Source organism: Canis lupus, chromosome 25, assembly GCF_011100685.1.
Source record: "Canis lupus familiaris isolate Mischka breed German Shepherd chromosome 25, alternate assembly UU_Cfam_GSD_1.0, whole genome shotgun sequence".
NCBI classification, from domain to species: Eukaryota; Metazoa; Chordata; class Mammalia; order Carnivora; family Canidae; genus Canis; species Canis lupus.
Window position 1 is genome coordinate 32,149,724 of NC_049246.1, and position 24,089 is coordinate 32,173,812.

Consider the following 24,089-nt stretch of genomic DNA (forward strand, 5'->3'; position numbering starts at 1 on the left):
ATTTGCTCAAGGGCTGGACCATGATTTTCTGTTGTACCATCAGTATCTAGAACAATACCTCACAGGCAGAAGACCAGAGAGCTTAGTAGTTTCATAAAGTGTTTTTCATAATGAAAAGCAACATACTAATCAAAATCGTCAAATAATCAATAAGCTAACCAACAACAACAACAGATTTTTATCTGACAAGAAATACACACGCACATACATACACAGTATAACTTAAAACTCTGCTGTAATATCTAAGTACCAGGTACCATAACTGAAAAAAAGTTTCTGACAGTCTTAAAACTGTCTAGCCAGAAACCAAAGCTTCATTTTCCTAGGATTCTGGTCAGTGAATTACCTCAGAAAAATCTGCAAAAGCAGAATCAACAGCACACATTTTGCCTGCATTGGAAGTGGCACTACTGAATATCTGCAGATGAACCGCATCACTTAGATCTTCATCAACGTTACTCTGAGAGCATATCCTTCGACGTTTGGATGATAAGTTTGCACGGAATGCAGACTCTTGACATTCACCAAGACTTTCCTTTTTGGCTATATATACGAAACAAAATAAAAACATAATGCAGGCAGGCATAAATGTTCACTTTTAAACGTTACAAATAATCTTAGTGAAATGTAATGCTTGAGTCTAAACGCTTTATCAATTAAAAGTACATTTTTCTCTTCAGAAGAAATCTAACTGAAAGGCAAGAGAGCAACACTACTAAAAAGGTAAACATTAAATTTTTTTTCTAGACTTTAAAAATGTACAAAGATATGCTAATATGCATTTCCATTTCTGATAGAGTATCTCACTCTATTTTAAAATTTACAATGAGGCCTTTTCTCTTGAACTTTTTAAAGATTTATCTGAGGAAGGGAGAGAGAAGGAGAGGGAGAGGGGGAGAGGGAGGGAGGGAGGGAGGGAGAGAGGGTGAGAGAGAGAGAGAGAGAGAGAGAGAGAGAGAGAGTGTGTGTGTGTGTGCACATGAGTGGGTGGAGGGGAAGAGGGAGCAGGCTCTCCACAGAGAAGAAGTCTGAGATGGGACTGGATCCCAGGACCTCAGGATCATGATCTGAGCCGAAGGCAGACACTTAACCAACTGAGCCACCCAGGAGCCCCTCTTTTGAACATTTTAACGGATGTAGTTATGTTCTAATACCGGTTCTGCTTTGACTGTGTATGATTTTCTGAAATATACAGCCAAAATGCACCTCAGTTCCTCTTAGCTACAAAAAGTGAATGTAGTCACCTGCAGAACTATAGCAATCAGGTCAGTAAATTATTTTAAAATGCAGGTCAAAAGTGAAAGATAGGTAAGTTACAAACTACAAACAAGTGCGCTGGAGTGGGTCACGGGCCAGAGGAGGAGATGAACTGGACTTGTCTTGAATAATGGTGTGCACACTGAACAAGAGGAGGTGTTGAAATGCACCTGAAGATGGTTCAAGAAACCAAAACAAAATCATTTGAAACCTCAGTGTGCAAAGCACCAGAGGAATAATTATGATGATTATGGTGAGGTCAAGATTTTGTCTAATTCTGGTTTTTCAAATGCTTTAGGATTGGAAAATCAAAAGTGACAGGACAAAATAACCAAATGAATTACAATCTAAAAGTTATGGTAGAGAATAGGACAGGCTATTAAGATGTCGGATTAGATATATCTGCTTATAACATCACAGTTGGGTGTATGGTATTCATAGAAATGCTTGCCAAACTTAATAATAAACCTCTAAAAATCAAGGTTTGAATGCTCCAATTTGCCACATGTCCTTATTCTAAATTTTTTTTTTTAATATTTTATTTATTTATGATAGGCACACAGTGAGAGAGAGAGAGAGAGAGGCAGAGACACAGGCAGAGGGAGAAGCAGGCTCCATGCACTGGAAGCCCGAAGTGGGATTCGATCCCGGGTCTCCAGGATCGCGCCCTGGGCCAAAGGCAGGCGCCAAACCGCTGCGCCACCCAGGGATCCCCACATGTCCTTATTCTAAAGATGAAACAGTCAACCAGCTCTGACATGTTAACACTTAAAACTCAACTGTGGCCATGTGGAAATGCAGGCTTGGGACTGTTTGATATCAGGTTTTTTTCTAGACAAACCAGAAATCCAAATTTTTGTGTGAAATTTTCCAAATTTTAAATGTTAGGCTCCATTTAAAAATACAGCTCTGCTCAGAAAAGACTGTCTTCACACTGTGGAACTAAATTTTTTTATCCCGCACAGGCTTCTCTGAATAAATACAGTAGTCCAAACTGACTGCATGGTTTCTACTCACTCGAGCCTGTTGTCTTGAACTCTCCTTCTGCCTCTGAGAATCCAGGAGGGTCAGGTCATGTTTTCATTCTCCTTTATGCAGTGGAAAGCTGACTGGAAGGCAGACATTTGCTCCCTTAAGGAATTAACATTCCGATATAGTACAGGACTGCCCTGTTAAAATACAGAGACATGCAATGTATTATAAATGAAATTGAACACAATTTCTCTACTCTAGGCCTATAACCACTGCATCCAGGACTAAATACATAAGGGCTTTTTGAAGATCAGAGGTGATAAATGAGTGTAGCAGAGCCTCTTCTCCTTTGAATCACGTATTTTCAGTTTGAGTATTTTGGGTGCTGCCATCATCCTAGTTTCTTCCTCTACATCTTCCTCAGTTTTGAACCCAAGCACAGAGAACAGCTGCGTGGTACGTCTAGATGTGTAGCTACAGGTGGGCTCAATACTGTTATTAGTCAGGCCACACACATGACAGAAGTCTGGAGTAGGTGGGGAAGAACTTTAAGAAAGCACTCATGCAAAACACATCCCCAATTGTTGTTCGGGGACTAAATACCTCTTTAAAAGGATTCCTTCTGGGGAGTTTAAGGCCTCTCTTTTAGAGTCCTTAACTCAGAGTCCATAGCCTGAGGCAGCCTCAGCAAATCAAATTGGAAAGGAAAGTTTAGCACAAAAATGCTTGAGAAGCCAATCAAAGCAATTATATGGAGAACACAGGAAATAACCAAATCCTGGAGAGGAGGCAAGAAAGGACGGATGGAAGAACCTGCCACTTTGCAAAGTTCACCAGAGTTGCTAAAAAGAATCCATTGAAAATTATCTGCATGACACACGTAGGTCTCAACATACCTAGTATCACACCAAGCTGGTGTGACAGCTCATTCCCATCCATACATACCCTCTCCCCGGTAGGCCGGGATGAGACACAGATGTTCCATAGTAGCCCAGATATCCAGCTTCACACTCAACCTCTCCCTAGCTAAATTTTCCTGATTTCATGAGACCTTACTTCCTTAGAGCTAAAAGCTGGCCATTCGCTAAAACTACAAAGCCAAAGTTAGATGGTCTGCACAAGAGTGCTCTGGAAACTCTAATGGGATTTCAACCAAGGCGTCATCAAGCAAAACTGACACTGGCAGGGATAGAAGTGCCAGAAACATGCAAGTAACATACAATTTATTAAATTCATAAATTATTAAATTCTCCATCCAGGTGCTTTTTTCCCCCCTTTATTATTTAGACTAATGTATTTCCACTAATTTGGAGCTTGTAACAATTTAAGAAGTACACTATGCAAAAGTAAAGTAAAAAATTACCTCCCTTTACAACATCATATGGAGGAAAATCAGTTAAAAGCTTGAAGCCATGTTTGATGGTGGATCTGCTCACACATTTGATTCTATTCCCAGTTAAATACATTCACAAAGCAAACTGTTACATAATAACAGGATATTTTAAATCCAAATATGGTTGATGATGTAAACCTTTATGACATAACACTTAACATTCATAAAAAGTTGGTGGCCAACTTTTATCTATGAGATATGGAGAAAAGAAATGGATTATCCCAAAGTCATACCATTTACCACTAACAATGGTACTCCTATTTAAACATGGTAGGGGGGTAGGTTTAATGTCCTAGGAATTTAAAGTACTTTGAAATGTTGCCTAAAACAAATGAAAGGTTCCCCAGTTAGAATCGTTTTCCCCTATTTCCTGATGGAGAACAGGAATATTACAAGGGAAACGAGACATTCAAAATGCACTGCTTTATTCTTTTGTCAGGAATTCTCTTGGTCAGTCAACAACATTCCTCCTGTGTACCAGATAACTGTCCCAAGGGCTAAGGACACAGGGGATTACATTCTAGAATTACATTCTAGACTGAAATTCTGAAAACCATATTAATATACTTACAGGTACAATAAGTGCTATTGAGAAGATAAAAAAAGGAATGTGATGCAATACGGTAAAGAGCTGCTTTTGCTTTAGTCAAAACAGCATTCTATCTAAAGCAATAGCAGAGATGAAACCAAAACAAGGAGAAAGTGGTGATGGAGCAAAGATGTTGGGGGAGAAAGGCATTCTGCAATACAAGGCTGAATAAGAACAAAAGCTTAAGAAGGAAACAGGACACAACAGGAAAAAAACCAACCATGCCCAGAAAATGGAAGGAGACGGGGACTTGAAGCTAATGGTGGGCAGGGCTCACATCAGGAAGGGCGATGAAAGCTTTAAAGAAGGGGTCTGGGTTTAATTCAAGGCATAACAGAAAGCCACTGAAGGTTTTAAGCAGCAGAATGAATGATCTGATTCAGTCTATCTCTGACCATTCTGTGGGATGCTGGGTGGATTAGGGAAGGAGGCAAGTAAGGGGACCAGTTAGGAAGGAGCAGGTGGTAATCTAGGCAGGAATCACATTAGGGTCATAGCAGTGGTGCTGTGGGACATGTAGAATTATAGAAAGGTTTCTGAGAGGTATCTGGAAGGTAGTGATGTGCTGGATGTGGAACAAAGGAACCAAAGAAGATCAATAGGTAGTTGTCCTGAACAACTGGATGATGACGACATGTACTACAAGAGCAAAGTGGGCTGGAGGATCTGATGGGGAGGAGAAGTCTACAACTTGGCTGTGGCCCAAGTGAAGATGTTGAACAGGCAACTGTATACCTAAATCTGGAGTTCTAGGAAGCTCTGGGCCAAAGTTAAGACATTTGGGAATTCAGTCTACAGCTGATGCTGGAAGCTGTGGGAAGGGATCGGGTCCTTAAGGAAAGCAAAGAGAAGGGGACAGAGGGGAGCCTTGGGGGCACGCACTCAAGCATTTTTGAGGAAAAACTAGAAGAGGAAAATCAGGTCGGGATGGAATCCCAGAAACCAAGGAAGAAAGCGTTTCAAGGAGGGAGGTGTCAAACACATCAAAACCTGAAGAAAGGCTGAGGACGATGTAAACTTAGATTTAATCTTTGTCTTGGCAAGGTGTAGGACATTTGGGACCAACAGTGACAAGAGTCTTCTTGATTGGAGTGGTAGAAACCAAAGCCCAATTGGAGTAGCTAGAGGTAGCAGAGAGGATGAAAGAAAGGAAGTGAAGCAAGACAGAACAAATGCTCACAGCACTCTGCCATGATGAAGAGGCACAGAAATGGGATGCCATAGAGATCTAGAAAGAGTTAAAGAGAGATATGAAAATCTGTTTGTACTAGTGGAAAATCACCCAAAAGAAAAGGATAACATAATTGCAGAAGAAAAATAAGCTCAGAATGACCTATGTGGTCATAGTAATATAAACACTTGAATACTTATATAACTCAACTACTAGAAAGTGTAGAGGATGGGAAGAACATTTGTGTACGTATGATAAAAAACAGAACGAAAGAAAGAAGGCTTAGTCTCCATCATCCACAGTGGGAAGACAAGTTAATGCCTTTACACTGAAAGATTAAGTAGTAGCAATTAGGCAAAAAATAAAAGGCATCCAGATCAGAAACAAACAGGAAAAACTGTCGCTATTTGCAGATGGCATATTAAATATGGGAAACTAAAGACTCCACCAAAAAACTGTTAGAATAAATGACTTCAGTAAAGTTGCAGGATACAAAACTAACAAACATCTGTTGTGTTTCTAGCTGGTAATAATGAACTAATAGAAACTGAAATTAAGAAAACAATTGCATCAAAAGAATTAAAACAGCTAGAAATAAATTTAACCAAGGAAGTAAAAGAACTGTACATGGAAAATCATAAGAAACTGATGAAAGAAATTGAAGACATAAACATACAGAAAACGATTCTGTGCTCATAGACTGGAAGAATTTCATTAAAATACTGTACTACCCAAAGCAGTCTACAGATTCAATGCAATCACTATCAAAATTCCAATGGCATTTACCAACACACATAACAAATGATCCTAAAATTTGTATGGGATCGTCATAAAAGATCATGAATAGCCAAAGCAATCTTGAGAAGTTCTAGAGAACAAGAGCTGGAAGCATCATGTTCCCTAATTTTAAACTATATTACAAAGCAATAGTCATCAAAACAGTATGATATTGGCATAGAAATGGACACACAGATAAATGGAAGAGAACAGACAGTCCAGAAATAAATCCACACATGAATGGTCAATCAACTAACCGAAGACTAAAGAGCCAAGAAAATCCAATAGGGAAAGAACAGTCCATGGGGAAAACTGGATAGCCATATGCATAACAATGAAACTAAACCACTACCTTACATGATACACAAAAAACTCAAATGTTTGAAAGACTTGAAAGATATGAAACCATAACAATCCTTAAACAGGTAGTGAGCTCCTCTTTTTTTTTTTTTTTTAAGATTTTATTTATTTTTTTATTCATGAGAGACACACAGAGAGAGAGAGAGAGGCAGAGAGAGAAGCAGGCTCCATGCAGGGAGCCTGACGTGGGACTCGATCCCGGGTCTCCAGGATCACGCCCTGGGCAGGCACTAAACCGCTGAGCCACCCAGGTTGCCCAGGTAGTGAGCAATTAACATCAATCTTGCCAAGGAGTTTTTGGATTTGACACCAAAAGCACAAGCAACAAGTGAAAATAAATAACTGCTATTTCCTACAGTAAACTAAAAAGCTTCTGTATAGCAAGGGACACCATCAACGAAACAAGAAAACAACCTACTGGATAGGAGAAAATATGTGCAAATCACATTCTGATAAAGGGATGATATAAAAAAATAAAGAATTCATATAACTCAATGACAAAAAAGCAAGCAATCTATTTTAAAAATGAGATCTGAATCGACATTTTTCCAAAGACGACACAGATGGCCAACAGACATGTGAAAAGATGCTCAACATCACTCATTATCAGGGAAATGCAAAACAAAACCCAATGAGATACTATCTCACACTTGTCAGAATGGCTGTTATCAAAAAATAAGCCATAATAAGTGTTGGCAAGGGTATGAAGAAAAGGGAACCCTCATGCACTGTTGGTAGGAATGTGAATTGGCACACCCACAATGAAAAACAGTACGGAGATTCCTCAAAAAATTCAAAGTAAAACTACCGTATGATCCAGCACTTCTACTTCTGAGTATTTACGCAATGAAAATGAAAACCCTAAACATACCCCCATGTTCACTGCATCATTATTTGCAATAGCCCAGATAGGAAAAAACCTAAGTAGGAGCTACAGAAGTTAAGGACCTGAGGCTGCTGGGATGGTGGATGATCATCCATGTCCTTACTGAGATATTTAAGAATGAAGGCAAGGGTAGTAGGGGAAAGATGGAGAGCCAATGTCCTTCAATTTTTCTCTAAAATGTTTTCTTTCTGAAACAGAAGGTGTAGGGGTGCCTAGGTGGCTCAGTTGGTTAAGCATCTGCCTTCAGCTTAGGCCATGATCCCAGAGTCCTGGGATTGATCCTGGGATCAAGGCCAACATTGCTGAACAGGGAGTCTCCTTCTCCATCTCCCACCGCTTGGTGTCTCTCGCTCTTTCTTTCATAAACAATATCTTTAAAATAAATAAAAAAATAAAAACAGAAGGAAGAGAATTTAAGAATTATTTAAGCATAAAGGCCCTTACACTTTACAAAAAGAAAGAAAAGTCTTAACAGTATATTCACAAAAAGATTTCAGTAAATTAGAACAGGTAATATTATTTATGCAATCAATAAATTTCTTGGGCAAGGAACGAACAGATACAGTGAGAACTGAAAGAGTAGAACCACTAAGGGTATTTACTCTGGAGGCAAATCTCCAAAGGTCAAAGGATAGCACTAATTATCCAGAATAACTGCTCAAGTAAAAAGCACTTACTTTTAACGATGCTAGATACTAGAGCTATATATTCAAGAATTCTTTTAATACATAGAATCATATGACATGGGTGTGGGGTGTTTTCATAAATATACACACACACACACACACACACTTAAAAAAGAAAATCAGTGCTCGATTCGGCAGCACATACACTAAAAAAAGAAAAAAATCAACAGCAGATATGGCATGTCAACAAACAAAAATGGACTTAGGTCAGAGAAAGCTGAAACCAACAGGGACTCTCTAGGGCCCCCTTACAACAGGAGCAAGCCAAGCTGCTGCAGACCCTCAGAAAGGTTCAGGTATCTAAAGTATCAGATATTTCTGAAAATCAGTGTAAAGGACAGGACTCAAAACAGGAACACTGAAACTCTATCATTAGCACTTGAACCCACAGACCTCTCCATAAATAAGAAAGGACCTTTATATTTTGAAGAAAACACAGAGACTTAAGATTCGATGAGATTGAGAACTCCACAAACATCCTTTTTCCTCTGGGCCGCCAACATGCCATCCAGACTGAGGAAGACCCAGAAACTTTGGGGCCACGTGAGCCATGGCCACGGACGGCCGCGTCGGCAAGCACCGGAAGCACCCAGGGAGGCCAGGGTAATACTGGTGGCATGCATCATTACAGGATCAACTTTGACAAATATCACCCAGGTTACTTTGGAAAAGTCGGTATGAGACATTACCACTTAAAGAGGAACCAGAGCTTCTGCCCAACTGCCAACCTTTATAAACTGTGGACCTTAGTCAGTGAGCAGACATGGGTAAATGCCGCCAAAAACAAGACTGGAGCTGCTCCTATTATCGATGTGGTGCGACTGGGCACAAAGTTTTGGGAAAGGGAAAGCTCCCCAAACAGCCTGTCATCGTAAAGGCCAAATTCTTCAGTAGAAGAGCTGAGGAGAAGATAAAGGGTGTGGGGGGTGCCTGCGTTCTAGTAGCTTGTTGAAGCAGCCATGTAGGGGGAGGTTCATTACATGCTAACAAGTGCTTTTCAAAAAAAAAAAAAAAAAAAAGAGAGAGAGAGAGAGAGAGAACTCCACAAACAGCTAAGGATAGGAGGGTCTGCACTGACAGAGCCTGTTCAAGTCTTCTCAATGAACAGATAGGCTTCTGGTCATTTTTGACACTTGACTTCCAGAGTCCTAGGGCTCAGGTTTATATCTGCAGAATTCCTTTCAGAGAAAAACAGACCTGCCAAAAGAAAATAGCCACAGGATTCTGATACTTGGGAGTTCTTCCAATGAAAAGTGGCCACATCTACATAAATATCCACCAGCGAACAAAACCAGACCATGCACATTGAGCTCCCAGTCAAGTTTTTAAAGTGTCTCGCTTTAAAAAATGACGAGTATCAAGGATCTCCAGACATCAAAAGATTTCAGCATGAGACAGAGCCTGAACTAATCAGGTAGGAAAATGGAACCTGAAGGCAAAGAGATCCTGCAACAGGAGGAAATATACATCCATAAAAATATCACGTCCCCAAGAGCCCACAATATTCTTTAATACCAAGAAAAGAGCTTCACAAATGAAAAAGCAGGCCATTCAAGAAATAGGGAGTCAAAATATGTGTTGAATGAATAGGATTCTTCAATTCTAGAAGCTAAAATACAATGGAGCAATGCCTTCAAAATTTTGATGGAGAATATGTGCAACCTAGATTTCTATACCAAGACAAGCCATAATCCAAATGTGCTAGTAGAATAAACTTCATCAGATATACAGAGGTTCCAGAAAAATGAGATAGTAAACCAAAGAGAGAGAGAGAGAGAGAGAGAGAGAGAGATGAGGTCAGGGAGACAGAATATCGAAACAGAAGAAGAAAAAGGAATCACTAAGGATGGTGAAAGCAAGTCACAAAATGACAGCTATCCAGCAGACCCAGATGACAACCAAGCCAAGGAAGATAGAGAACATCCAGGAAAAAGAAAAGAACCCAAAGGCTCTTAAGGTTTGCAGATCTGTCAACGTTTGAGGATGAGATTATGCAATAACTTAAGAGACTAAACCAAAAAATAACAAGTCATTAACTAGAGTAAAAACAAAAGTTGTGGAAGAAAACAAATGGGACCATGGTATACTACACAGCTTATGAAAAGTATCTACATGGTTGAGTAACACACAAAGTCCTAATATAAACAAAAATTGTTTTTTGCTTAAATTGTACCTAGTCTCATCAGACAACCAAAAGAAATAAAAGGCATTTGCATCGGCAAAGACTAAGTCAAGCTCTCCACTCCTTGCAGATGACATGATACTCTGTGGAAAACCAAAAGACTCCACCCCTAAATTGCTAGAACTCATACAGGAATTCAGCAAAGTGGCAAGATATAAAAATAATGCACAGGAATCAGTTGCATTTCTATATATTAATGATGAGATGGAAGAAAGAGAAATTAAGGAGTCCATCACACTTACAATTCCACCAAAAACCATAAGATATCTAGGAATAAGCCTAACCAAAGAGGCCAAGGATCTACTCAGAAAAGTATAGAATGCCCATGAAAGAACCTGAGGAAGACACAAAGAAAGGGGAAAATGTTCCATGCTCACAGATTGGAGAACAAATATTGTTAAAATATTTGCTACCTAGAGTAATCTATACATTCAGTGCCCTATCAAAATACCATTTACATTTTTCACAGAGCTGGAACAAATAATCCTAAAATCTGTATGGAACCAGAAAACCCCGAATAGCCAAAGCAACATTGAAAAAGAAAACCAAAGCTGGTGGCATCACAATTCTGGACTGCAAGCTTTATTATAAAGCTGTAATTATCAAAACACTTTGGTATTGGCACAAAAGCAAACACATAGATCAATGGAACAGAATAGAGAACCCAGAAATGTACCTTCAACTCTCTGGTTAACTAATCTTCAACAAAGCAGAAAGGAATATCCAATGGAAAACAGTCTCTTTAACAAACTGGTGCTGGGGAAACTGGACAGCCACATGCAAAAGAATGAAATGACCATATTCTTACACCATGCACAAAACACTCAAAATGGTTGAAAGACCTAACGTGGGACAAAAATTAATCAAAATCCTAGAGGAGAACACAGGGAGCAACCTCTGTGACCTCAGCTGCTGCAACTTCTTGCTAGACATGTCTACAAAGGCAAAAATGAACTATTGGGACTTCATCAAGATAAAGTTTTTGCATAGCAAAAGAAACAATTGACAAAACTGAAAGACAACTAACAGAATGGGAGAAGATATCTGCAAATGTCTTATAAAGTAAAGTTAACAACCAAAAAAACAAATAACCCAACCAAGAAATAGGCAGAAGATATGAACAGACACTTCTCCAAAGCAGACATACAAATGGCCACAGACACATGAAAAAATGCTCACTCAGAATCAGGGAAATACATATCAAAACCACGAGATACCACCTGACACTGGTCAGAATGGCTAAAATCAACAGATACAGAGAAAGGGGAACACTCTTATGCTGTTGGTGGCAATGCAAGTTGGTACAGACACCCTGGAAAACAGAATAGAGATTCCTCAAAAAGTTGAAAATAGAGTTACTCTACGACCCAGCAATTGCACTACTATGTATTTACCCCAAAGATATAAATGTAGTGATCAAAAGGGGCACCTGCAGCTGAATGTTCATAGCAGCAACGTCCACAATAGCCAAACTATGGAAAGAGCCCAGATGTTCATCGACAGATGAATGGATAAATATGTGGTTTACTACTCACCACTACACACACAATGAACTACTACTTAGCCATCAAAGAATGAAATCTTGCTATTTGCAACAATGTGGATGGAACTAGAGGGTGTTACTCTAAGCAAAATAACTCAATTATTATACGATTTCACTCATATGTGGAATTTAAGAAACAATGCAGAGAATCATAAAGAAAGAGGGGAGAAAATAAAGCAAGCTGAAATCAGAGGGAGACAAACCATAAGAGACTCTTAATCATAAGAAATTGAGGGTCGCTGGAGGAGGGGGAGTGGGGTACTGGGTGATGGACATTAAGGAGGGCATGGGATGTGATGAGCACTGGGTGTTATATAAGACTGATATATCACTGACCTCTACCTCTGAGACTAATATAATAATACACTATACGTTAATCGAATTTAGATAAAAAAAAGAAAAAATTGTAATTGTATTGGAATGATGAGGACAGGGATTGTGTTAGGATAACTATAGCTAAGAGGTATAAGAGAGCAAAATCCTTACTTTTCACAGAAATAATTACAATGACAGTAAATCTAAAGCATACCATGTTCCAAGCACAGGTCTAAGTACTTCACCTCTACTAAACTTCACCTCTACTAATTTAATCATCCTCTTTAAAAATCTTGCTATTATCATCACCTCCATTTTATATGAGAGAAAACTGAAACAAATTAAGTAACTTGAAGCACTTCGCTGGCTCAGTCTATAGAGCACCACCCAACTCTTGATCTCAGGGTTATAAGGTGGAGCCCCACAATGGGTATAAAGATTACTTTAAAAATAAAATTTTTATAAAATTAAATAATTATTTATTTATTTTAATAAATAAAATAAAAAGAAATTAACTTTCCAAAGGCACAATTAATTAATAATAAAGCCAGGATCAAACCTCAACAAATGGTTCCACAGTTCATGTTCATATCTACCCAAGAGCAGTTCCTAGGAAGTCTTTACACTCTTAAAAATTAAGAGATCAGGGATCCCTGGGTGGCGCAGCGGTTTGGTGCCTGCCTTTGGCCCGGGGCGTGATCCTGGAGACCCGGGATCGAATCCCACGTCGGGCTCCCGGTGCATGGAGCCTGCTTCTCCCTCTGCCTATGTCTCTGCCTCTCTCTCTCTCTCTCTCTGTGTGTGACTATCATAAGTAAATAAAAAATTAAAAAAAAAAAAAAAAATTAAGAGATCACCAAAGGATCTCTTAGTTCATGTGCATTATAGCTATTGAAAGTATTTATTAGCCTTTTCAGAATCGTGGCTATTCTTCCTTTAATGAAACACAAAATTCAATGAAATTTCCTAAAGGTTAGTTGCAACATCAAATATGAAATCCTATGAACTTTTTGTATTGTTATGTTAAAATCCGTGAGACTCTTGCAATTTGAGGGTATTTTGTGCATGCACTAGTCATTAGGAAAATATTGGTTCACTTCGTTATGCAAATCTTCCAAATGTTGACACCTGTTATTACATAACAAAAAATCACATTCATTAATATGGCCACTGATCTTATTAGAAAAGTCTAGCTACTGGGAAGTTCTCAAGCTCATGGTGCTGTAGAGAAGTTTTCCAAAGTTCTGATTTCCTCCTGAAAACTCAAGCTTTTTCATTAATAATAAATATTTCAGTTTTTCCTTTAAAGGGCAGGTTCACTGTTCATTTTTGAGAAAATGTTCACAATCCCAGGTCTAACCATGATGTCAGTCATTCAAGTAAAAATGCCATTCTATGAAAAAAAACACAGGCAGAGTTCAGCTCACAGCTCAAAATAATCATACACACGATTTTTTTCAAAACATCCATCATACTTCTTACGTACTTTGGAAGTGCCTGATGCAGAATTCCCATTGCATCACACATAATACTCAAGGGTGGAGAATTAATAAAATTTACAGTTTTCACTGCATCCCCAAGGATATTAAGTGAACCTGGCATTATCATTTCCTGTGAAGGCTTAGCAGTGTGGAGTAAACTGACAGCATGGTGCCATGAGTTTGACCGACTGTTGCTTCTGCACTGTGAGTAAAAACATCAACATAGTGGAAAAAGGCAAATAGCTCAGTGCTTTTACAAAAACCCTGTTTAACCTCTTAGATCTCTTGAATGGACTCAGGGATCCCCAAGGATGGGCAGATAATCTCTGAGAACCACCGTACCACGCAGCCTTGTGCATAGTGTCTAAAACTGAAATATATAGAAGTGGCAATGTAAGTACATTTTAAAATAGGAAGGCCAATACCAAAAGAGACAATAAGTGGTTGTCCTTCAAGAAGGGGAAGCATTAACTGTGTCTTTCATAGTAACCCTTATACACTATTTGACTTTTTAGGAACATGTGTTATTCTGAAAAAAAATCCACAAAAAACATCTACATCCTTTCTCATCAGCAGACAAGTACTTTTTTCCTTTTTGAAAGTCTATCCCAAATGTTTTGTCCTGGGAGATTTCTTACCCCTACATGCCAATATGTTACAGTCAAAAAAAATTAAGACACTTACAGGTATTAAAAGAAAAAGACTGAAAAACACTGCTTCGCTTCATTAGAGAGAAAAACATTAAATGGCCAAAAAAAACCCAAAACCCAAAAACCAAAAACCAAAAAGCCCTTCAAAATGAAATAGCTCCTCTAGAAAACTATTTCTATCCAGGATTTCCTAATTCTTAACATGGCCATATTCAACCTCACCATAAACGCTAACTCAACACTCTCTGTAAGACAGAGAAAATATTTCTCCAGATCCAAAAGGGATGAGATGCACAAGAAGGTGGAAACACCTTAAGAAAGCTTTGTAACAAAATGAAACATTCTCCCTCCAAGAATTCATGACTGAACTTAGAAGAGTATTAGAAGAGTATCTTACCAGAAAAGGGGAATTCTGTGTCAAAGGGGATTTCTCTGCATTCTTTAAACTCCGCTGCTGAGCAATGAAACGGATAAGATGGTTTGTCTCAGGGGAGCCCCGGGCACCAATTGTAGAGCGTCGTCTGGATTTTTTAAGGTAGGATGATGACTTTCCTATAACGAAAATTCTCATTTAAATTGGAACAAAACAAGGCAATCATCAGTAATCATGTACTGAATTTTCTGTAACATACCAGCCAAAGAGAGAACATGATAAACACCTATTACAGAAATCTAAATAGAGAATTACAGGCAATATTATTTACAAACAAGAAATTGAATAGGGCTGTCAATTGATTTATTCCACACTTCTGAAAGTGTCTAGCACAAAGCATTGATCAGATAGTTGTGGAATGAACATGTGAATACATTTTAATAGTTCTCATCTTTGTTTCATATGTCCTGCTCACAGGGATGGGTAACGGCTTGCTCTGGACCAAGAACTTCTCTTTTTTCTGAATTAGTTCATCTTATCCCCAAGAACTGAGAGGAAAACTCGCACTTAGGCACATGTACCCTCATGTTCTCAATTCTTCAAGGTAATTTGTTTCTCTGAGATAGCAATCTACCTTCTGCACACTACACTGAATTCTGGCCATATGCTGATGAGCACAAAATAATTCCAAGTTTTTTTTTGTTTTGTTTTGTTTTAAGATTTTATTTTTTTATTTGTGAGACAGAGAGGCAGAGGGAAAAGTAGGCTCTATGCAGGAAGCCCGATCCTGAACCTTTGGAATCATGCCCTGAGCCAAAGGCAGATGGCTCAACTGCTGAGCCACCCAGGCTTCCCTTGTTTGTTTGTTTTTAAGGCTTATGAATAATGTTCTTGACAAGGGAACACAGAATGGCATGTCACTGTGGTGTTGTCCAAATCATGCATTATCTAATCTAGGGTCCTCTAACTTTCCAGCCTTCTATCAGCCTCCATTTCTTAAGGCTGTTCTCCAATTTAATTCCATTTCCACGTTTGTTTCATCTCTAGCTAAATCAGACGTCACGGGTGAATTTCACCTCTACTCCTTGAAGATGAGCCCCAGTGAATTTTCTGTTCGTGATTTTCAGAGAGGCATACCCCAATCTTTCTTAACTGCTCTTCTCCTTTCCCTTATTTTTGTCATTTGTAAGTATAAAATTTATCACTAGAGTATACAGAGTCCTAATCCCAAGTGTGAGGTCAAAAAGTGACTCGCGTATGGATTCTTTTCCAGTCTGGGAAACTGAGCACACTTCTCAACCTTATCGCTCTGAGTGCCCTTGGGGACCTGCTATTCTGCTATATGTTAGGTGCACTGCACATGTTCACAGAAATCTCCCTAATCAAACGTTTGCAGCGTCAAAGTAATGAGATAGAGCAGATGAACAAAACTGAGCTATATTAAAGTCATTTTTGAAGCTTAAAAGCACCGCAACAGAATGACAACCTCTCTTACCTGAAGAGTTCTTTACAAAGCTTTCAGGCGTAATTCCCAATTGCTCTACTGTTACCGTGGAAAAGTCCAAAGGTGTCTTGAAAGTATCTGCTGTGCAATCACTAGGAAACACATCAGGTGTATGCTTCTGAGGAGTTACAAGACTCCCACTCCCCAAAATGATAGAGGTATCTTCTGCAACTGACAACATACGGTGAGGGCTAAACATCATTAGGAAAACAAACGCCTAATCCTTACATTTCACAAGGAGGCAAGAAATCACTACATACCAGCATCACGAATAGCAGCCTCCTCGGTCTCAAGAGGCTCACTACTGTCCTTTGAGTTGGTATCCATCTGAAAAAAAAAAAAAAAAGAAAGAAAGAAATAACCCCATTCCGACATTAACGTGATTCGATCAAGACTAAATCCTAACACAACCTATATAGGCATGAGAAGAGACGTCGAGAGGGTGTCTTGAGAACTTAAAAAAAAAAAGAGAGAGAGAGAGAGAAATGGAGGAAACTGCTGTTGGGGATCAAACAAAGCAGACCCCACACTAGAAGTCATGGCTTTTCAGCCTTGGCGAGCATCTGCATCGTCTAGGGATTCTGTTAAAGGCCCAGCTTTGCGGATTCCCACGGAGTAGGTCTGGCCGGGCTCCAGGCGATGTGCACTTTAGAAAGCACGCGGGGGACCGGGCTCAGGCCGCAAGAGGAGCCGAGTGAGGAAGACCACGCTCCGGAGAAACGCCCTCCGGGCCGCCCTACCTCTCACTCCCGCAGCCCGGCCCTGCTCCCACCGGGCTTATCCGCAACGCTCCACCGCAGGCTGAGTGTCGAGCAGCCGCTGACGGGTCGCTCGAGAAGGCGACTCCCGGACGCCAGAGGCTGCCTCGTCAGGCCCGGGGAACCCCGACCCCCCGACCCCCGCCGCCCGCTCCCGACCTTCGCCGTCGCCGCCGCCGCCTTCGCCGCCCGCCGCCAGATTCAAATCGCCAGCCCCGCCCCCTGGCCCCGGCGTTGCCCCCAGCGGATCTCTACGCCGCCTCTGTTCACACGTGTCCACGCGCACCCCGCACTCTCCCGGGCCTCTACCTCGTCGCCCCGGCACCCGGAGGGGCTTCGTGAGCTCCAGAGAGGCCCCCGCTAGCTGCGGGGGGTCGCACCGACCGCAGAGCCGCGACTGCTCCCCCGCACCCGGGGGACTACTTCCCGTGAGAGTCTCGCGGAGGCACCCTTCGGTTAGGCCTTTAGCCCCGCCCCCCCCGCTTTTCAATTGGACGCTGCGAACTTCGAAAAGAATCATTGGGCCAATCCTGGCAGAACGATGGGCGGGCTCTTGCCCAATCAGCCAGTCCCGACGGCAGCCGTTTCGTCCGCGGTTCCCGAGAGTGGGAAGCGGCCACCGCGACTCGTGTGCGTCCCCGCCCGCGCTCCACCTCTTTCCCCCCAGCCCCGCCCCCTATGCAGATGAGCGCTACCTGGCGTTGGGTTTGCGCGTGCTCAGTAACGCCTCGAGGCGCCGCTCGGCTGCAGGTTGTGCTGATTGGCTGATAACCCTTCCCGTCTGCGAGGCAGCAACCTCTCTTCCCTCCCTCCACCTGGGCTGGGTTAGGATGAGCCCACCCAATGCAGGGCGGTGATTGGCTGAGTCCTGGCCGGAGCTGCCGCTTGATTGGTGGAGCTTAGAGTCAGTCCGGGAGAGGTGGGGGAAGGGTCCCAGGCTGGCTGAGCAGCCCAGGGGCGGGGTGGGAAGGAGGACCGGCCGAGCCAGGGGTGTGGGACCGGGAGTGCGTGCTAGTGTGTCTCCCTAAGAGAAGGAAGGTGGCGAAGGGAGGAGAGTCCGCGTGGGTGGAGGGAGGGGAAGGGCGGGAGAAGAAGAAGGTGGGAGGAGAGCCAGGTGGGAGGGTGGCGGCGACTCACTCAGGACCCAGTGGGGGCAGCGCGATGAGGCGGGTGACCCTGTTCCTAAACGGCAGCCCCAAGAATGGAAAGGTAAGGGGGTCGGGAGGAGGCGGGCCGCCTGCCCCGGGAGAGGGCGGCGCAGCCCGGGCGGGCCGGCGGGGCAGAGGCTGAAGTTGGGGAGAGGGGCTGGGCGGTGGGCGTGCGCCGCGGCGGGGGGCGCCCGCGACGGGAGCGGCGGGTCCGCGCGGCCTCCTCCCCGCCCGCGGGGCTGCCGGCCCCAGCCCGCCCCTCGGCGCCCCCGCCGCCGCCCCCGCCGCCCCCGGGGCCGCGGCGGGTCAGCTCGTGCCGAGCGGCTCCCACGTCCAGGTGCGCGTCCTGCAGCGCGGGGGCGGGGGCGGGCCGCCGCCCCCCTTGGCGCCTCGCCCCCGGCGACCCCCGGCGACCCCGCCGCCCCCGCCCGCCCCCGGCTCCAGGAGGGCGCCCGCTCGCTGCCACCTTCGTGCTGAGTAATGCTCTGCTCCAGAAAGTGAGAGGTGAGCGACCGAGGCAGACGCGGAAGGTAGAAGGAGGAGGCTTTATTTGGGGGGGGGGGGGGGGGGGCACGGTATTCTTCTACCCTAGGTGCAATAGCAGAATGAGGATGAGGGACGTTTCCTTGACGGTGTTCCCACCTCCGTCCTCTGGGCGCCCTCAGCCCCGCCGCCGCCAAACTTAACGTGCTCACTTTTCTATTTCGCCTCGTTTTTTTTTTTTTTTTTTTTTTTTTTTTTTTTTTTATAGTTCTCTAGGGATTGTCACAGTAAGTAGACCAGAAGTGGGTTGATTGGACACGACTCGTTGCTGTGTTAGGCCTTTGTTGAGGGTGTGGTACCAAATATTTGCCCGCCCCCCCCCCTCCAAGGCTGAAGCCAGCCAAAACGAATCCTGTTCCTTCTCGAGTCTCTTGCCCCACCCATGAAAGTTCGGCTCCCTTTGGAAAATTTGACTGTCCAAAGCAGACATTTATGATGTGGCTAAATGACATCTACAAAGGACTGTGCCTTACAGGCTAAGGTGAAGGTAAATTGGCCTCACTGGAGTATTGGCCAGAATACAGTACTTTATTTCCCGCATAGTTTGGAAACAGTACGTCTTTAAATAGTGTAATTGTGCCCCATTATTTTAGAAAAAAAAAAAAAAAAAGGCTCTCCAGCTACTCTGAGATTTTAAATAAATCTGCTCCAAAAATTTGAACCACGGTCTAGTGTGTTGACTATAATTTTCTGATGTTTCTGAGTGTGGAGATCTAATAACCTTACGAACGACTGGCGTGTATTCAAGTTCTTGAGTTTTCATAAATGTTACTTCAAAATAGACTTCTCAAGACTGACTTCTGACATCAGCGTTTTCTAAACCTGTTTCGTTAGCTGCTAATAATCTAAAACTTATATTGGTACTGGGAGAAAAACAAAAAAAAACTTCGTATATCCAGACGGTTGTAATATGTTCTCAAAAACAGACCTTTGACATTTTTATCCAGCATCTCTTTGTTCCTCTCTAAAAACAAGATGTTTGGACTAAGTCATAGATATTTGACTATGCGCTAAATCTCCTCTAAAACCACTGAATTTTGTTCTTTCAAAGCTTGGCTGTGTTAGTCTTACCATATATATATTTTTTAAAGTATCTGGTCTTGACTAGGTTAGGTTAGCCGTTTTTTAAATAAAATTGTACTTGTTTAAAAAAAAATAAGTTGTACTTGTTTTAAAAATAATTTCTAGGGAATCTCAAAAGATTGGGAAAATTACATCGCAAGTAAATAAAGATAAATATGTTTATACTAGTAGTAAAGATCATATGAAGATCCAAGCTGGGGCAGCCCTGGTAGCTCAATGGTTTAGCGCAGCCTTCAGCCCAGGGCCTGATCCTGGAGACCCAGGATCGAGTCCCATGTCGGGCTCCCTGCATGGAGCCTGCTTCTCTCTCTGCCTATGTCTCTGCCTCTGTTTCTCTCTCTGTGTCTCTCATGAATAAATAAAATCTTAAAAAAAAAAAAATCCAAGCTGGAAAATTACTAGTATGATTCAATAATAGTAAAAACAAGTCATACTATAATTCTTACTACTCAGAAAACATACTCTATGCCAAAGTTCTGTTTCCTTTCCTCTCTTTCCAGCTGATTAAAAAATATATATATGTACTCTAATTACTCTTGTGTGACAAGAGTCCAGAATAATACATAACAGGTTACATGTTTGTATAAATAACATGACTAAGCCAGAATTGGCATGATCATGACATGACGTTCATGAAAAATATGCTGAAACAGAGCACTACCATTAGAGTTTGATATTGGGATATCTGTCACTTCCATTATCCCTTCTTGACCAAGCTTCTGATTTTTCTTCTTCGTCAAAAGATGAGTATCCGTTTTGTCAAATAGGTTTCCCTCCTGTAATGCTTCTTCAGTGGTTGCCAGACTGGGCCATAAAGCCTGGGCTTGGAGAGACACAGAGATACTGCAGGGAACTACATCATATGCTTTCCGTGACTTTTCTGTATACTGAATAAACATAAGTGTAACTAGTGCATGCTTCGGTGTTGTAGAGAGGGCTGTGCATTTTCTAAACCCGTGCTTTCCATGGTGCAATAGTACACCACAGAGGGTGTGCAAGAGGACCCAGTAGAGTTTAAGAAGAAATACACTTTTTATATTTTTACTTAGAAATCTAAAATCATTTTAAAATGTGGTTTTTCAGTCCATAAAGACACAAGTGCTTTCAATTACTCAATGTGTAGCCTGTAGGCTACTCAGTAGCCTCAGGTCTACTGAGAGAAGGGAGTCTGTTCACATGAGAAAACTACTTCACTGGTTGGTTCTGAATTATGACCTACTGAATTATGCAAGTGCATGTTAAGATTTGAATTATCCAGTTTTAACTAAATTAACCTTCACCAAAATGCCAAGTGGCTTTAAGAAGCTGCAGACTGAAGACTGTTATGTGAACACAAGTAAGCAGTAAGAAAATGGCAGAGCTGCCACTTCTCCAAAAATAAACTATGAGATTTAAAAAAAAATGGGGGGTGCCTGGGTGGCTCTGTCAGCTAACCTGCTGCCTTCAGCTTAGGTCATGACCCCAGGACCCTGGGTTAGAGCCATGTATTGGTCTCCCTGTTCAGCCGGGAGCCTGCTTCTCCCTCTCCCTCTGCTCCTGCTCTCTCTCAAAATCTTTTTAAAAAATTAAAAAATAGGGCAGCCCGGGTGGCTCAGTGGTTTAGCACCGCCTTTAGCCCAGGGTGTGATCCTGGAGACCCAGGATCAAGTCCCACATCAGGCTCCCCACATGGAGCCTGCTTCTCCCTCTGCCTGTGTCTCTGCCTGGTCCCCCTCTCTCTGTGTCTTTCATGAACAAATAAAAAATTTGTTTAAAAAATAATAAAATTAAAACTTAAAAGAAATGGATATCTGGATCTGAGAAATCAAAAAGTACCTTTTTTTTTTTTTTTTAAGATTTACCTATTTATGAGAGAGCGCACATGTACAAGTGGGGGAGGAACAGAGGGAGAGAATCTTTCAAGCAGACTCCCCAGTGAGTGTGGAGCCGGAATTGGGGCTCAGTCCCACTACCCTAAGATCATGACCTGGGCCAAAACCAAGAGTTGGATACTCAACAGACTGAGCCACCCAGCTGCCTCCAAAAGTACCAAATTTTAAAGAAGACTATTTGAAGTCCTGTTTAATAACTACTATTAACAATAAACTACTCTCCAAGTACATATTGTTCTTTGAAACATTAGCCAGTGGTGGGATGAGGTCATCCTAAGTAGCAAGATGTTTAAAAATATTTTCCAACATATGAAGACAACTTGAGATGTTTTTATTTTCCTTTCTTGTTTGTTTTTTTTGTTGTTGTTGTTGTTTTAATTTTTATTTATTTATGATAGTCACAGAGACAGAGAGAGAGAGAGAGAGAGAGGCAGAGACACAGGCAGAGGGAGAAGCAGGCTCCATGCACCGGGAGCCCGATGTGGGATTCGATCCGGGGTCTCCAGGATCGCGCCCTGGGCCAAAGGCAGGCGCCAAACCGCTGCGCCACCCAGGGATCCCGCTTTCTTGTTTGTTTTTAATGTTTAAAATCAGTTTATATTTGGTAGCATTTCACTAAATTTAATGGTAAATAGGGGATTTTTACTGGCCAGTTCCATATTCTAAGTTGATAAAAGTCCTCATTTGGGAAATTGTATTGTTTTTTTCTAATTGTGGCATAAACTTTATAAATGAGTAAATAAACACACAAATGTTTGAGCACATGCCCAAAAATGTTTTACTGATGGAGTACGCAGTCTAAAACATTTGAAGGCCATAATCCTAAAAAATTGGGATCTTCAAATTTTAGGTTTTTTAGTTGCTCCAAAAGAATCAGTTGTATCCTTTCATCATTTCTCCATATGCCTCAGAATTCTCATTTTTTTCTTTTTAATATTCCCGTAAATAGCATTAAGGAATTTGAAATGAGACTCAGATGTCTGACAGTAGTGAGTGGCTTCTGAGTAACCTGATGTCAATTCAAAATTTCTATACATCTTGAATAGAAGTTGGCCTTTTTAACTTCAGAATATTTATCAATGGGCTGTGCGAGTCATAGACCTTTTGTATACTGAAATTTAGTACCATCTTTGTATGAGGAACCATGCCATACTTACGGCAGACATAATGGAATGTGAAATAAAATTCTGTACTGATGTTTACACTCTTTGTCCAGGACATAATTATTTTCTTCTGGCTTTCATATTAGGTCAGAAATACGTTGTTGGTGTTAAGTATCCAGATTTGAATCCATTAAGTTGAAGAAAAGTAAAATCTATGCAATCTTTTCCTATTGAAACGTAAACATTAATAGGAACTTTGCTTTTCAACTTTAAACATTTAAAAAACATATTTGATACATATAAAGAATATTTAAACATATAAAAATTAAGAGGAAAATAATATACCAAGTATCAGTAAACCTGCCACACAATGAAAGAAAAAGTGTATTACCAAAACTTAATGTTCTTGTCCACTTTACTATCCCCCTGCTTATCCATAAAATCAGCCAGTTTCATGAATGCTGTAGTTTTCTTTGCCATGGTTCTTTTTTTTTTTTTTTTTTAAGGTTTTATTTATTTGGGAAAGAGGGAGAGGTAGAGGAAGAAGGAGAAGCAGACTCCCCGCTGAGTGATGAGCCAGATGCCAGGCTTCATCCCAGCACTCCAGGATCATGACCTGAGCCAAGGCAGACACCCAACCAACTGAGCCACCCAGGCATCCCTCTTTGCCATGTTTCTTTAATAGTTTGGCCACATATATATGTATAACTAACCTATATATTGTTTTGTCATCTTTGGGATATATCCTAAATTGGCGTCATATATAATCTTTTTGGACTTACATTTTTCATTCAATATATTTCTAAGGTTACATCCATAATGTTCTATATACTTCAATTTTTTTCACTGCTTTGTAATAGTTTATTGTATACAAGTACTATCCCATTTTATCTATCTTCCTGTCAGTGGACACTTGGGTTATTTCTCTATATTTTGCTATTAAATTGACAGTGTTGCTATGACTGTTCCTGTGTATGTATCCTGGTACACACATGCAAGCATTTTTCTAGGGCAGTGGATTGCAAACTTTAGCATGCATTGGGAACAGCTGGAGGAATTGAGAAACCACATTGCTGGGCCATACCCCCAGAGCTTCAGATTCAGTAGATTTGGGATGGGGCTAAGAATTTGAATTTCTGACATATTTCTGGGTGATCCTAATGCTGCCAGTCTAGCGACCAAATTTCTCAGAACCAATGCTTTGATGAATATATATGTAAGTTGTACTAACAGTTCACTTTGAACAACATGGATTTGAACTACATTGGTCCACTATGTGTAGATTTTCTTTTTCAATAAATACACTATAGTCCTATGAATGTATTTTCTTTAGCATACTTTATTGTAAAAATAGAATAACATACAAAATATATATTGTTTATATTATTGGTAAGGCTTCTGGTTTACAGTAGGCTATTAAGTGTTTGAAGAGTCAAAAATTATA

General features: G+C 41.3%; 2 protein-coding genes, 1 long non-coding RNA gene and 1 pseudogene across 3 annotated transcripts in view; 3 read left to right on the forward strand and 1 right to left on the reverse strand.

Annotated features, from left to right (window-relative positions):
• CDCA2 (cell division cycle associated 2) overlaps nucleotides 1–17,261 on the reverse strand; it is a 53,203-nt gene extending 35,942 nt beyond the window's left edge. Inside the window, 7 exon segments of the mRNA XM_038573775.1 lie at nucleotides 347–543; nucleotides 2,275–2,326; nucleotides 2,328–2,426; nucleotides 14,660–14,814; nucleotides 16,131–16,304; nucleotides 16,400–16,466; nucleotides 17,207–17,261. Coding sequence (XP_038429703.1) covers nucleotides 347–543; nucleotides 2,275–2,326; nucleotides 2,328–2,426; nucleotides 14,660–14,814; nucleotides 16,131–16,304; nucleotides 16,400–16,466 — 744 coding nt within the window. The 5' untranslated portion in view covers nucleotides 17,207–17,261.
• LOC106557764 lies at nucleotides 8,593–9,043 on the forward strand (annotated as a pseudogene).
• Nucleotides 17,262–17,909: 648 nt separating the features above from the next.
• Nucleotides 17,910–24,089, forward strand: part of KCTD9 (potassium channel tetramerization domain containing 9) — a 38,207-nt gene continuing 32,027 nt past the window's right edge. Inside the window, exon 1 of the mRNA XM_038573776.1 lies at nucleotides 17,910–18,106. Within this exon, the coding sequence (XP_038429704.1) occupies nucleotides 18,059–18,106 (48 nt within the window). The 5' untranslated portion in view covers nucleotides 17,910–18,058. The remainder of the gene's footprint in view (nucleotides 18,107–24,089) is intronic.
• On the forward strand, nucleotides 18,479–19,198 carry LOC119865946. Its single transcript, XR_005378670.1, has 2 exons — nucleotides 18,479–18,549; nucleotides 18,797–19,198. It is a non-coding gene; the product is annotated as an uncharacterized LOC119865946 (long non-coding RNA).